Raw genomic sequence first — 15569 nt, forward strand, 5'->3', positions numbered from 1 at the left:
ATATGGGGAAAAAAATTAAAAATTACGTTAGCAACCACATATAAGGAAAATGTATACAAGATGTTTTATAGGTGGCATATTCCCCCCCACAAGATTAGCATGAATCAATAAGGGAAATTCTTCGGCTTGTTGGAAGTGTAAGACGCCTTCGGGGGATTTCTACCATATGTCTACCCGCTTTTTAAAATTGTACCTTCTTGGTTTTGAAGGCAAGCAGGAAAGCCACTTAGTAGTGTTTTTTCTCTTCCTTTTCCATTCAGAAACCACTACCGAAACTGTGCCCAAGCAGCGGCAGAAGGTCCTCACGGGAAGTCATGCTATACTCTCACCTTCAGCCTCGTTTTCCCTCACCAGGAAGATGTTTGCTATCTGGCCTACCATTATCCATACACCTACTCTACCATGATGGTAATGCTGATGGTCTGAAATCCTAGGGAAATACAGCTCATTAATTCAGATAATGTTAATGCCCATCTAACAAAAACTCTAGTAACATCCTGGGAAGAGCGAGATTAAGTCAGTTGAGGATCAGGAGGATATTTCTTGATTTATTAGCCAGCCAGTCAAGACTATGAGGTGCAGGAGAATGATGTCCAATTTATTCAACAAGATTTGGCTGTAGGGGGTATATCAGTAGATGAGAAAGAGTTAAAAGGAAGAGAAGAATAAGAGGGCCTGTTGTGCAAACACTGCTTCAAAAATTAACAATAGAAGGAGTTTTTGCTTTACATTGCTTTTTTTTTTTTTAAAGGAAAGAAATGCTTCTGAAGTTAGGAGGAGCTTTAGCTTAATTTTAGATTATGCTTCCAATGAATACAAGATTCCGTTTCTGCTGTACTGAGATACAGAGAAACATTCATTTCCTGACATTGCCTGAATCATAATTTCAGTGGATATCTCTGTAGAGATAACTTTGACCGGGGTCACTTAAATAACTCATAGATTTTTATTACCCCTGCAAAGCTTTTTTTTTAAAAAAAAAAATCCAGTAAAAAAAAAAATCATTTTTACAGACTGCATGATTCCCGCCCACCCCAAAAGAAAAACAAATTTCACATGTGTGCATCACTAGGTTTTCTTTTTCAGCCTCTGTTTGTACAAATCGTGTGTGTATGTGTGTGTAGGTGTCGTGGGTGTATCTTCCCCCTTTTTTTGTCTTCAGAGCAGTAATGAATTCTAAGTGGTTTTGCAACCCAGGAACTCAATTACCTGCACTCGGCATTTGGAAAGGCAATAAAATTCCATACGGAAACTGACTTGGAAACTCTTCACAATCTAATATGCATTTAATAACGGCAGACATATTTACAGCACCCTGAGAAGAAGCCGCGTGAAAGATTGGCATTGAATCATACCATTTCTTTGATTCTTTAACTGCCGATACATCCTTCCTTGCCCATGCAAGCCGAAAGCACCAACTTTTCTTTTCTTTCTTTTTTTTAATCATGTAAAATACATGTATTAATTTTGCATTGTAGTGTTTGAGTAATAACATTCCCTCATATTGCGTACTGTTGATATCTGCAGATTGAGTCTGTAGTTTGTCAAAGATGCAATAAATCACAGGTGATCATTTGAAACACAATACAAAATGTGGCACTTTTAGGGATCTCAATTCTTTTAGCGGTTTCATAATACACATTTTCTAAATACATTTTTAGTTAATTAATATATAACAAAATGTAAATAAGGCGTCAGTAAATAAATCCAACTGAGATAATACAGTACGTATTCGATCCTAGGTAGAGGCAGATGTGGGGTCTCCTTGCTTGAGCAGGGGGTTGGACTAGATGACCTGCAAAGATCCCTTCGAACTCTTGTTAATCTGTTAAAAATCTATTTTCTAAACGTAAACCTGCTTGAGTAAAAAGCACATTATGTTTTGTATCTGAAATACATACTTGGCATAGTTGCATAGTTTAAGTCTTCTCAAATTCAGGACATTACATGCGAATGTGTCAACTTGAATTAGGAAAGAATTCTTAAATCTGAAGTATTTTGTAAATTGTTCAAAGCAGGGGTGAAATCCAGCAGGTTCTGACGGGTTCTGGAGAACCGGTAGTGGAAATTTTGAGCAGTTTGGAGAACCGGCAAATACCACCTCTGGCTGGCCCCAGAATGGGCTGGGAATGGAGATTTTGCAGTATCCTTCCCCTGCCACGCTCACCAAGCCACGCCCACCAAGCCATGCCACGCCCACCAAGCCAAGCCACGCCACGCCACGCCCACCACGCCACACCACACCCACCAAGCCACTCCACACCACAACCACCAAGCTACGCCCACAGAACAGGTAGTAAAAAAAATTGGATTTCACCACTGGTTCAAAGATGTACTATTTAGCTCCATCTTTTCATTCAAAAAACACAACAATGCCGAAGGACAGACCTTTGGTTCGGTCTAATCCAATATTTTTGACTATGACTGGTAATACCAAGTATTTCAGGCAGATTTGTTTGTTTTTTCTCCCTGATTTTTTTTTTTCCATATTGAAGATGGCACGGACCGAACCAAAGATTTCCTAAATGCAAAAACATTTCCTCTACAGTCCGCTTTGCAATTTGGTGAGGGTCAGGAGGTGCATCGAGAGAAAGTCAGAAGCAGAACTGGAGGCTGACCCGAAGGAACAGAACTAATAACAAAATCATTTATCTTTCCACTCCTGCAGCTAGGGTGAATAGGTAGCTTAAGTGACTCTCAGCCTGGGTTTTAGGGCAGGGAGAGGACAGTAGAAGCAAGTGACATGGCTAGGATCACAATCCCCACATTGTGACACAATGCGCAGGTTGTTCAGCCGTCACTGGTTTTGCTCCTTTTCAACGAGAGATACGGAGTATATGTTACAGAATAAAGAAGACTATTTGTAGCTCAGGGTTGAAACGAGAAGTCCTTGGTCAGAGGTGCAATGTAAAATTTGTTACTACCGGTTCTGTGGGCGTGGCTTGATGGTGGTGGGGGTAATGTGACTGGGTGTGCGTGGTCAACTTTTTTTTTTTTTTTTACTTTTAAAAGCCTCTGACGATCAGGCAACTCAGCTGGGATCGTCAGAGCCTTTTAAAAGCATTTGTTCGGCCGAAGAGGTTGTACAAAAAATGTTTTTAAAAGCCTCTGACGATCAGGCAACTCAACTGGGAGTTAAAAATGCTTTTAAAAGACTCTGATGATCCCAGCTGAGCCGCGCGATTGTCAGAGGCTTTTTTTTTTTTACTTTTAAAAGCATTTTTTCAGCCAAAGAGGTTTTAGAAGAAATGCTTTTAAAAGTAAAAAAAAAAAAAATCCTCTGATGATCGTGTGGCTCAGCTGGGCATGGGGGGGAGCGCAGGGATTTTTGCTACTGGTTCTTTGAACCACCCACCACCATCCCTACCAGATCAGGTGATCCAGTGTGAACCGGGAGCATTTCACCCCTGTCCTTTGTGTTCTCTGAGCTTGGTTGTTTTCTTGGATGATGTTTTCTTACCTAAACTAGGTGACATCATCTGTGCTAACAAGAAGTGATCCCTCTAATGATGTTAGCTACTTTGGATAATGAAATGTCTGCAAGGAAGCAACAGAGCCCAGAGAGAATAGAATAGAATGTAGAACAGAATGAATGAACGAGCTGGAAGGGACCTTGGAGGTCTTCTAGTCCAGCCCACTGTTCAAGCAGGAGCACCAAGGACCCCTCAGAGTAGATGCTGTCTTTCTTCCTGCAGCTTCTGATGCTCAGCTACCCTTTGGCTTGCCAACCTGTCTGGAATCCTGAAAGGTGGATAGTACAATGGAAGCATGTCTACTAAGATGGTAGCAGTCTAGTTAGAAGATTTGGGCGGTTGTAGTTCGACATCTTGGCAGGGTTAAGGGGGGCTGGTAGTGAAAACCTGACTTAGGTAACTTGACTCTCTGAGAATGCCGGTTCCTCAAAGGGAGGAATGAGGCATTGTATTAAATTAAATGCGACATTAAATGATATTACATCATTTCTGAGCAAAAGGCCTTCACATTTGGTTTCATACTGTAGCTGTACTCCATGATTCATCAGCAAGCAGTCCGGAGATCTTTAAATAAGAAAATAGTTTGAATAATGGTTTATGGTGTGTTCCCATTATTTAAGCTTATTTTCTTGCTTCCAATTCTTATAATATTAAAATGAAATTGTTCACAAATGAGAGAGAGAGAAGGGGGGAGGGAGGGAGAGAGAGAGAGAGTGTGAGTGAGTGAGTGAAGGAAGTTGTCCTCCATTAGCTCATTGACCTCAATGAGAAGTCTGCCCATGGATCTGGGACTTCCAATTGTATATCTATATTCTACAAGGTGTTGGACTAGACCAGGGATCTGCAACCTTAAACACTCAAAGAGTCATTTGGACCCGTTTCCCACAGGAAAAAACAACAACCCGGAAGCCACAAAACCTGGGTGGGCGTGGCCAACTCCATGTCACTCACTCCCACCCAGTCACATGACTCCCCTAGTCACGCCTACCCAGCCGGACATTAGGGCAGAGAACCGGTTGTTAAAAAACACCGGGAACCACAAAACCCTTCTCTCTCTCTCTCTCTCTCTCTCTCTCTCTCTCTCTCTCTCTCTCTCTCTCTCTCTCTCTCTCTTTCTCTCTCTCTCTCTCTCTCTCTCTCTCCCCTCTCCCTCTCTCTCTTGGATTTCCAAGGCCAGGTGAAGAGTGACTGGGAGGGGAGGGCGAGAGGTGGGGCCAGACAGTGATGGGAGAGGAAGCTGCAGCAGAGGGGCCAAAGAGCCACATGTGGCTCTGGAGCCACAGGTTGCTGATACCCAGGCTAGACGATTTCTCCCAGCGGGACATTTTGTAAACTATTACACGTTCATGTTTCCATTTTTGCAGTCTCACCTTGACATCTTGGAGCAAACCAGGAATACAAAGAAAGTCTTCTTCAAGAGGCAGACCCTTTGCCACACTCTAGCAGGAAATGCGTGCCCTCTGCTTACCGTCACCGCCATGCCTGAATCGGAAAGCAGGAATGACCTGGAGCAGTTCCGTAAGTCACTTCTTTCATTTGGTTCTTACTCCACCCTCTCTAGATCTTGAGTAACATACTGTACATCTGAATCTGAATGTCATCAATGGCATCCAGTAAAACCGTGAGCTGGGTTGCCATAAACTCATCCATTTTCATTGCTGTTGAGAAAAGCTCATTTTGGAGAAACTCCCTGAAGGTGTGTTTGTGGAAAGGGAAAGGTGTGGATCCGATTCATACGTTCCATGAGAGAGTTAATCTGGATGGATTGCCATTCAGTGTGCTGTGTGGTTTGTGTAGCTATTGTGGTTTGTGACTTAACCCGCTATGTGGTTCCAGTTTATTCAACAGCCATGGTTAAACAACGGTGGCCAAACACTAACTATCAAATAAGTTGTTGGTTCACCTCAGTGGTGAAATCCAATTTTTTTTTACTACTGGTACTGTGGGTGTGGCTTGGTGGGCATAGTGTGGCTTGTTGGGTGTGGCAGGGGAAGGATACTGCCAAATCTCCATTCCCACCCCACTCCAGGGGAAGGATACTACAAAATCCCCATTCCCTCCCCACTCCTGGGGGAAGGATATTGCAAAATCTCCATTCCCACTCCACTCTGGGGCCAGCCAGAGGTGGCATTTGCCGGTTCTCTGAACTATTCAAAATTTCTGCTACCGGTTCTCCAGAACCTGTCAGTACCTGCTAGATTTCACCCCTGGTTCACCTCCTGATGTGAAAGATCTGTATGAAGGACAGTTGTTTCAGGAACAAATGTCCATTCATCATCTGCCACTATATAATTAAATGTAATTCAATGTAAGGTATGCATAGTTTTGTTGCAAGGATGCAGACATTTTTAAAAAATTTTATTGGGCAATATGGACTTGCAGACTTGCATTGGAGCGAGGCTTAATAGTTATCTACATTTTAAAATAGTTTTTATTAAATATTGCGGTGGGGGGGGAAAGAAGAAGATACTGTCAAACAGGGTAGCTTCAGAAAGAATTATCTACATTTTTGTTTTATTGAAGCAACACGGAGAATTACAAGCTTTTGGAACCTTTGATTTATTTGCTTTGACTTTATAGATGTTCTCTAATTTACAGAACAAGGAAATTGTTATGAAAGGTTTCTTTTGCATGTTTCAGAATGATAAATGCAGCTCAGATTTGCAAAAATGCAATAGAGGTGGAAAGGTCTTGTTGATAGAAGAAGGAGAGAAAATGTTTTCAGATTAGCCTTTGCTACTTGACAATTAACCATGTGGACAACAGCTGATATCTGGCCATGAAGTAGAGGTGCTGCTAGCAATTCTGTTTTTAACATTATTATTGGTGAATCGTCAACCCTTTCAGCTCCCAATGAATGATGTGATTCTTCTTTTTTTTTCCTGGGATTACATCCTTTCATATTTTATTTTAGAGATAAGCTTGGATTCACTCATCAGGTTAAATATGATTTGGATTTCACATAAACTATGAACCCAGCTATTTTGGCTTACAACCCGGATTCATACTTTAGCATGCTGTGCAAATTTAGCCAATTAAAGTTTATTCAGTAAATCACGTTGAACACCCTGGTTTAACATGATATGTGAACCCAGCCTGATGCTGCTTCCTTAGAGAATTCTTTGCCTAGATACACAAGCAGTGGTGGGATTCAGCCAGTTCGCACCACTTCAAGCGAACCGGTTGTTAACTTTCTGAGCAGTTTGGTGAACTGGTTGTTGGAAGAAATCATTAGGGCAGAGAACCGATTGTTAAATTATTTGAATCCCACCACTGTACACAAGGTTTATAGATAACCAAGCTGGGAAATAATTTAATTGTTCAGCTTTTATAAATGGATTGCTTGCCTACATCTGTATGTTTCTTAAGGTGCATAGGCTGAGGATTCATGAGACTATTATCTTCCTTGTTGATGCTGGGGTTTTGAGGTGTAGACAAGAAGTGGTATTCTGGATCCCATATGGCATTACTACCAATGCATATCTGACTTCTATAGTATGATTAGACTCAAAAAAAAAAGTCTTAGCAGCTGTCATGGAATTGCCTATGTGTGAAGTTGGCAGATATAGCAATAGCAATAGCACTTAGAGTTATATACCGCTTTACAGTTCTTTACAGCTCGCTCTAAGTGGTTTACAGAGTCAGCCTCTTGCCCCCAACAATCTGGGTCCTCATTTTACCGACCTCGGAAGGACGGAAGTCTGAGTCAACCTTGAGCCTGGTGAGATTTGGACTGCCTAATTGCAGGCAGCCGGCAGTCAGCAGAAGTAGCCTGCAGTACCTCATTCTAACCACTGCGCCACCGCAGCTCTACAAATTTATTTAATAATCAAGCAAGCAAGCAAGCATTTTTCTTCCTGGGATGAAGGTGAAAGTGGTGTCTCTTGTGTACACAAACTAGCTGAAGTGTCCCTCAGTATATGAGACAACATCCCGTACCACCTATGGGAGAAGAAGGTAGCTGAGAGGTTATTGGATAAGCAACGTGATTTCCAAACTCTGTCCTCCAGTTTATTGCTGTTGTTTCTCACTCAAATAGAGGGAAGTGAAATGTTTAAAAAATAAAAGGCAACGCAGGAAACCGTGGTGGAATATGGTAGAGATAAGAATGGTTTGCAAAGATACAAACGTACGGGGAAGTATGTTGTGCCTAGTGCTAATGTAAACTACATTGTTTTTAATGGGTTTTTTCCAAGGGTGAAATCTAGCAGGTTCTGGCCCCAGAGTGGGGAGGGAATATGGATTTTGCAGTATCCTTCCCCTGGAGTGGGGTGGGAATGGGGATTTTGCAGTATCCTTCCCCTGCCACGCCCACCAAGCCATGCCCACAGAACCAGTAGTAAAAAGAATTTGGAATTCACCACTGTTTTTTTCCACTGTATCTTGTAAACTGCCCAAACTTATAAAGAGAAGTAACTTCTAAATGGAAAAATAAATCAAGTATCAGAGAGAGCATTCAGACAGGCCAAACACAACGTTTCCCAGAGAACAAGTCAGAAGGTGATTTCAGAGGACAAGAAACCTCAATGAAGACATAGGGTCTGAGTTTCAGAAGTTAGTGGAAAATTACCTCTGGCTTATGAGTTTCTTGGTGTTAACAACTAAGCCTGAGGTCCTTCAATCAGCTCTAACTTGCTACCCTCTATGATCTGGGGCAGGGGCCTGCAACCTTAAACACTCAAAGAGCCATTTGGACCCATTTCCTACAGAAAAGAAAACACCGGGAGCCACAAAACCCTTCCCCTGCCTGACTATTTCGTGAGCAGTCACAAAACTAGCATATGTAGTTGAATTAAACATTCTGTTTTCTTCTGAAACTTTTCTTTTCTTGGATTTATCCATGGTTGGCCTACTGGAGGTTGAAAAGCTCAATAAATCGCGTGCCGGCGGGTGTTGCACATTGGCGGTTGTGATGCATATTTTGAGGGACAGGGAGCCACAGCAGAGGGGTGAAAGAGCCACATGCGGCTCCAGAGCCACAGGTTGCTGACCCCTGGTCTGGGAGAATTAAAGTTTTTTTTAATGCCAGAGAATGATTTAATGATTTTTTTCTAATGCCAGAGAACTGTTTAAAATATCTAAAGTATGCCTGGTTGAAGAAAGACCTGCCTATCTCAGCTTACCTATACTAACTATGCTTTCAAGACATTCTGAAACTGGTATTGGAGTTCATCAAGACTTGACTCTATGGAGATTCTCAATCACCCAGGTCAAGGTTGTCCCAAAGATGCTTTTCCAAAAGGCAACCGGACTTTGTTTTTCCTTGAAGACATTTCACTTCTCATCCAAGAAGCTTCTTCAGTTCTGATTGAATGGTGGAGAATCAGAACTGAAGAAGCTTCCTAAATGAGAAGCGAAACATCTTCAAGGGAAAAAAAAAACCCAAGGAAAAAACCAAGTTTCCTTTTGGAAAAGCACCGTTGGCTCAGCCAGATGTACCAGTAGATCAATTGGGGCTTCTCCAGTGGTGTTGTGACCTAGGCTCCCTTAACAAGCAGGAGGCAGGAATTGGTCCTGGCAAAACCTCTTTTATTTACACGACTGTGAATTACTGTTCATTCACAATCAGCAAGTCAACAGTTTTTCAAAAGGAATATTTCTCAACACACCTTATCTCGTTTGGCAAGCTGCCACGTAACTTGCTTCCAACAGCAGTACAAGGCAAAACTTGGCACAGAGTCTCTCAGAGTCACGGAATGAACGAATTGTTTCCTGCAAAAGCCCTCTCCCTGTTTGCTCCTCTTTTGTTTCCTATGGGAGGGGCCAATCACCTCCAAGGTGTGGCTTTACTCCCGAGTTGAACCTGCTTTCTGAGTTGTTCTTGTCTTCTGGCAGCACACTGGGAACGGACTCCAGCTGTTCCTCTGCCTCACTGCTGTCTAACTCCCTCTCTGCCTCTGATGCAGAGCCCTCGTCCGAGCTTTCCCCAGCCCCCAGGACTGGCCCAAGTTCCTCCCCAACCTCCTCCTGCTGTCAGCTCTTCTGGCTGCCAGTGGGCCACAACAAGTGGTATACAGACCAAGCTGCTTGGGCTCTCTTGCTAGAAGTCCCAGGTTGGACCTGCCATTGGTGTCCTGGTGGCTTAAAACATCCATTTCCGAACTGCTTAAGTTTGCCTATTGTTCTACGTAGCTTCTGCAATAATTGCTTATTCCTTATCACCAACAGAACATGGCCAAGAGGAGAAACAAGCCACTCTAATATTCGACTCTTATGAACAAACCTATTAAGAAGTGTATGTTTTATATATCCCAGTGCCACAGCCCTTTTCTAATTCTAGCGATACGGATCAATTCTCGCAAGCTACCTGAGCCTGCTTATTAAAATGTCATTCTGTTTCTAGAAAAAGAAGAAGAGCCATCTTAGAATTAATTGAGCTTGGTCTCTCAAATGTTCTTGTGCTGACTTTCCAGAAAGTCAATTTGGTCATTCCATTCCGTATCCGTTATCTTATGCCCCCCTCCCCAATGACCCATTTTGGGACCTGGAAGTCAAGCAAAGGTCTGTGAGGGGCTCTTGCTTATAAACGAAAATAGAGATCCTACCCAGAACTATTTTGCTATGAAAAGTGTAACGCTTTATTATGCATTGTGCTCAGGCTGCATCTTATAGAAACTGCACCGATGGGAGAAATTAAACTGTCACTGAGCCAAACACTTAATGATCACGTTAGGAAAAAAAAAATGAATGGTTGCTGTACAGCCTGTTGAGTTTAAAACTGTGAGGTAACTCATCTGCTTTTTATGAAGGGATCCTGGCGGTGCCAAAGGCTTCTGTGTACCTTTTCATGTATGTATATTTGTCAGGGGTGAAATCTACTTACCTTCCCTCCCGGTTTGGAAGCGTGCATGCCACCCACGTGTGCTTGCTACATGCGCGCGAGCGCATCACATGCAATTTTTGGACCCTCTGCGCATGTGCAAAGCCGTCTGCACATGCACAGAGGATAAAAAACAGGTTACTTCCTGGTTAAAACGAGCGGGTGGGCGGAGCCTTGCGGTGCCGCCGCTACCAGTTTGCCCAAACTAGTGCAAACTGGTAGCATTTCACCCCTGATATTTGTATAACTCACTCACTCTCTCTCTCTCTCTCTCTCTCTCTCTCTCTCTCTCTCTCTCTCTCTCTTGCTCTTGCTCTCTCTCTCTCTCTCTCTCTCTTGCTCTCTCTCCCTCTTTTGCTCTCTCTCTCTCTCTCTTGCTCTCGCTTTCGCTCTCTCTTGCTCTCTCTCTTTCTCTCTTGCTCTCTCTCTCTCTCTCGCTCTCTCTCTCTCTTGCTCTCTCTCCCTCCCTCTCTCTCTCTCTTGCTCTCTCTCTCTCTCTTGCTCTCTCTCTCTCTCTCTCTCTTGCTCTCGCTCTCTCTCTCTCTTGCTCTCTCTCCCCCCCCTCTCTCTCTTGCTCTCTCTCTCTCTCTCTTGCGCTCTCTCTCTCTCTCTCTTTCTCTCTCTCTCTCTCTCTCTCACTCTCTTGCGCTCTCTCTCTCTCTCTCTTTCTCTCTCTCTCTCTCTCTCTCGCTCTCGCTCTCTGTGTGTGTGTTAGGTACAAGCAATGAGATTCATTGTGAAAGGTTCAAATCAGCTACTTTATTGATTTCTGCCTATATTAAAAGAATCTCCACAGACTGTTTGCTTTCCCTTGGAGCAAACAGATATGGTTTCGTGGATCTTGGTGGTTTGTGTGTGTGTGTGTGGGGGGGGGTGAGGCTTATACCTCTTGTGGCTCTGCAAGAACTCAAGGCTAATTCCCCACTTGACCCCTCATCCTTGCTTGGACTGGGAGTTTTCAAAATGAATCCTGTTGGGGAAAAAAAAACCCACCTTGGTGCACATACATTCAGGCTTTCTAGATTCGAAAGAGAAATACCCCCCTCCTCCCTTCCCCGGAACTATGAATTTTAATCCTGTAGTATTTGCAAGTGTTCTGCTGAAATTTGGCAACCTCCCTGCCTGAGGAAACTTATTTTTTTCACCTGCTTGACAGCCGAAGCTTTATTAGCATTCTTCCTGTATTTGCATATTTTTTTTTTTAAAAAAAATGTCAAGCTGTCTGGATTCCATTTGTGAGGAAATATATATATACTTTGGTCATTTCCCCCCCAAAATGAACAAAACAAAATTCTCACCAATTCTGACATCCAACAAAATTCTCACCAACTCAGTATTCGAAGATAATTGCAAAATTGTATATTGTACTCCTGCAATATAAGGACCTTACAAAAAGGAGAGGGGAGGGGAGGGAGCCCAGAGACAGAGATTTTCTATGGTTGACTCCATCTTGCAGAATAGCCTCCCCCAGGGATGTTGTTAGCTCTTACCTTTATTGATACTGGCAATTAGTATCAATATACTGACTATTAATCAGAATGTTCTGGAGTGCCTTTGATGGTTATCACCGCACTGATTAGATTGAGTTGATGCCTTCAGTTGTCTTATGTTTTTTTTTTTTATTTACCTTATTGTTAGGCAGGGGTGGGCTGCTGGGGGTTCGGGAGAACCTCTAGCTAAGATTCTGTGCAGTTTGGAGAACCCCCAAATCCCAGTCCTGGCTGGGCCCCCCTCCCCACCCACCCGTCCCAGGAGTTCCCACATGGCTCGTTTTGTATGCAGATAAGTGCACACACGGAGGCTCGGGGAGGGTGAAAAACGGGCCTACCGGATGTTCGGGAAGGCTGGAAATGGGCCCGTTTCTGGTCTCCAGAGGGCCTCCGGAGCCTGGGGAGGCCGTTTTCACCCTCCCGGAGGCTCGAAGAAAACGTCTGGAGTCCAGGGAGGGCAAAAACATCCCCCACCACCGTAGTGTAGGAGGCCAACTAGGCCACACCCACCATGGCCACGCCCACCCAGCAACCGGGCAGAGAACCCCTTGCTAAAATTTTTGAAGCCCACCCCTGTTGTTAGGCTTTTTGTATTACTAAATTGTTATGGATTTAAAATTGTATGTTTTACAGCTTATTTACACGGGTGACCACCATGAGTCTCTTCAGGCTCAGTAAAACAAACTCTGATTCAATATTTTTTTTTAAAACAAAGCTAAATATTGAGGGATGCCAGAATTGTAATGGCTAAGCTTTGTAAACTATCTGCCCGAAAGGAAGAATTTCGTAGTTTTCTTTGCATTTGGATTTCACTAAATACCAAGTAGGTTCAGCCCCTGTTATGAAAAATTATAAGAACATGGGATAATTCTAACAAAAACCAAATAAACGAGGATAAAGATGTCCTTAAATCAAGTCTGACTCTTCATATCTACATGGACACCTTCATTCAGTGTTCTTGGCAACAACTTAGAATCAATTTGACATCACTTTCTTCCTGCCTGCAGTTCTGGACTTTTCACTTGAGTCAAAAGCTAACGTGGTAGAGATTTTTATTATTTTTTTTAATTTTAATTTTTTATTTTGTTTTGTCAAGCATGTATAAGATAACATAGATAAGTATAAGCATGATTATGAATACAGGAAATGGATACGAATAAATGGGGGACAATAGGACAGGGACGGTAGGCACGTGGGTGCACTTATGCACGCCCCCTTTACGGACCTCTTAGGAATGGGGTGAGGTCAACAGTAGACAGTTTAAGGTTAAAGTTTTGGGGGTTTGGGGATGAAACCACAGAGTCAGGTAGTGCGTTCCAGGCATTGACCACTCTGTTGCTGAAGTCGTAATTTCTGCAATTGAGTTTGGAGCAGTTTACCTTGAGTTTGTATCTATTGTGTGCTTGTGTGTTGTTGTGGTTGAAGCTGAAGTAGTCATTGACAGGTAGGACATTGTAGCAGATAATTTTGTGTACTATGCTTAGGTCAGACCAAAGCAGGCCACATCCTGCTATCTTCTCAAAATATCAACCTGGTTTCCTTTCCTACAAATCTTCTCAAGGCATTTAACAGCTTCTACAAATGAATTCGGTAGAATGGAAGGAAGGCTAATCCTTTTCATATCCAAGTTCTACAGTTTTCATTTCAGAAACTTGTTTGGGAAACTAAAGACTACAGGGATATAATCACAGGGCTGTTATTTGTAAGCATGAGGGAGACTCTCAGTTAAAAATCAGTGCATGTAATAGTATGTAGGGGTGGCCATGGGAGGCAGGAGGAAGAACCACAGACTACAGAATCAACATTCAAAAGGTATCTCAGTCCACCAAAGGAGGGAGGGCATAAAAGAAGTTTCAGAAGGGGCCCTCTAAAGACTAAAAGAAAAATGAAGGGAGAAATAATTTCAAACTTGCAAGATTCGATTAAAGTTGTGTTCCATTATTGTGCTTCTTGTCTGGTGTACTTCAAAGGGCTGGCACTGAATTAAGTCTAGGTGTAGCTCAGGAGTGACATCCAGCAGGTTCTGACAGGTTCTGGAGAACCGATAGTGGAAATTTTGAGTAGTTCGGAGAGCCGGTAGCGGAAATTTTGAGTAGTTTGAGAACTGGCAAATACCACCTCTGGAATGTTCCAGAGTGGGGTGAGAATGGAGATTTTGCAATATCCTTTCCCCTGGAGTGGGGTGGGAATGGAGATTTTGCTGTATCCTTCCCCTGCCATGCCCACCAAGCCACGCCCACCAAGCCATGCCACACCCACCAAGCCATGCCACGCCTACCAAGCCATGCCCACAGAACTGGTAGTAAAAAAAATTTGAATCCCACCACTGGCTGGCACTGAATTAAGTCTAGGTGTACCTTAACATTTCTCCTCCTCCTCTTCCGATAGAAAATTATGCTAACTTAAATGAGTAGTACTGTCTTGATGGATTTGCAGTTTTACATGTCGCCCATGGTCCCTGGGTTAACCTCCACTCAATTAAAGAAAATCGTATCTTCCCTAGAAAATGTCACAAAATATATTAATGGAAATGGCAAACTCAGTTTGGTGCCAATTCAGACTCTGGTAGCTTTCCAGCAAAATCCATTTCTTAGGTTGCTTGGGCTGCCTTGATCCATGTTCGGAAGAGGGAGAAGGGCCTAGTTCTTTTCAACGAATGCTGCTTTGCTGGGCTCTTCCCAATTAACGGCGCCAGCAGAGAAATGAGAAAGTGGAGCAATGAGCAATGGCCATTTTTGCAGGGCGCTGGGAACTAATGATTGTGTGGCAAAAATGTACACAGTTTAATTAAGCACATTGATTAAATCAATATGTTTCAAACAGCTTAGCGCTCCAATCAGCTTAATCTCATTAGATGTAATTTGGGCCTCGATAATTGATTAATAATGCATTAGGGTTTATGAATTATTGACTCCTGAGTTATTATAACTATGCCTTCTCCCTGCATGACAGGCATTGCTGCATGTTAATTATGAAGAGCACCCACTCTTCCCCTTTCTTTTCAATAACTTTCAGAGGAAGAAATGGAGCCTGGAGTAGGGAATATATGAGATTATGGCCTTCTTGGAATTGTTTCATTGAGTAAATATGTAGTAAATATGTAGCATGTGTCAGGGGCAAGAAACCAGGAGCCAGGATGGAGTTCAAAAGAACTGTGATTTTATATCATGCTACCTATACATAAAAATCTGACCTACTAATGGTCACGACAAATTGGTGTCAGATAAGCCTCCCATTACGTCAATGGATGTAAAGGGGGGCTGGATCTAGGTGTCTTACAGGGGTGTAGCAACTCCAAACTGATAGTGTGTTTGACCCCACCGTCATGTTCAGTATGGCAGTCTCCTACAGCATGCAGAGTATAACCAGTGTATAGTATAGCCTTTGTTGTCATTGTACATCACGCAGGGGTGAAATGCTCCCAGTTCGGACTGGATTGCCCGATCTGGTAGCGATGGAGGCGGGTGGTTCAGAGAACCGGTAGCAAAAATCCCTGCCCCCCACCCCTCTGCCCAGCTGAGCTGCACAATCATCAGAGGCTTTTTTTTTACTTTTAAAAGCATTTTTTCTACAACCTCTGTTTCAGATATGCTTTTATTAACCAAGTAAAACTAACAAACAACGCTTATAAAGCATCTTCCAAGGCAACACCCAGGAACCGGAAACACCTCATAGAGGCACATAGAGATAAAGATTAAATGCAACACAACCCCATAACAACCTCTTCGGCCGAAAAAATGCTTTTAAAAGTAAAAAAAAAAAGCCTCTGATGATCGTGCGGCTCAG

General features: G+C 42.9%; 1 protein-coding gene and 1 long non-coding RNA gene across 5 annotated transcripts in view; one reads left to right on the plus strand and one right to left on the minus strand.

Moving 5' to 3' along the window:
- AGBL1 (AGBL carboxypeptidase 1) overlaps window positions 1-15569 on the plus strand; it is a 701662-nt gene that overhangs the window by 123224 nt on the left and 562869 nt on the right. For all 4 annotated transcript variants that reach the window (XR_009623272.2, XM_087878351.1, XM_034424683.3 and 1 more), the window contains 2 exons: window positions 261-408; window positions 4838-4991. Coding sequence is in view for 3 of the 4 variants with exons in the window: in XM_087878351.1 (XP_087734477.1) it covers window positions 261-408; window positions 4838-4991 (302 nt within the window). In the remaining variant the exon portion in view is untranslated. The remainder of the gene's footprint in view (window positions 1-260; window positions 409-4837; window positions 4992-15569) is intronic.
- LOC148112161 (uncharacterized) overlaps window positions 1-15569 on the minus strand; it is a 73932-nt gene that overhangs the window by 10936 nt on the left and 47427 nt on the right. The gene's annotated exons all lie outside the window — the stretch shown is intronic.

Source organism: Pantherophis guttatus, chromosome 13, assembly GCF_059756535.1.
Source record: "Pantherophis guttatus breed Tessera chromosome 13, ASM5975653v1, whole genome shotgun sequence".
NCBI lineage: Eukaryota > Metazoa > Chordata > Lepidosauria > Squamata > Colubridae > Pantherophis > Pantherophis guttatus.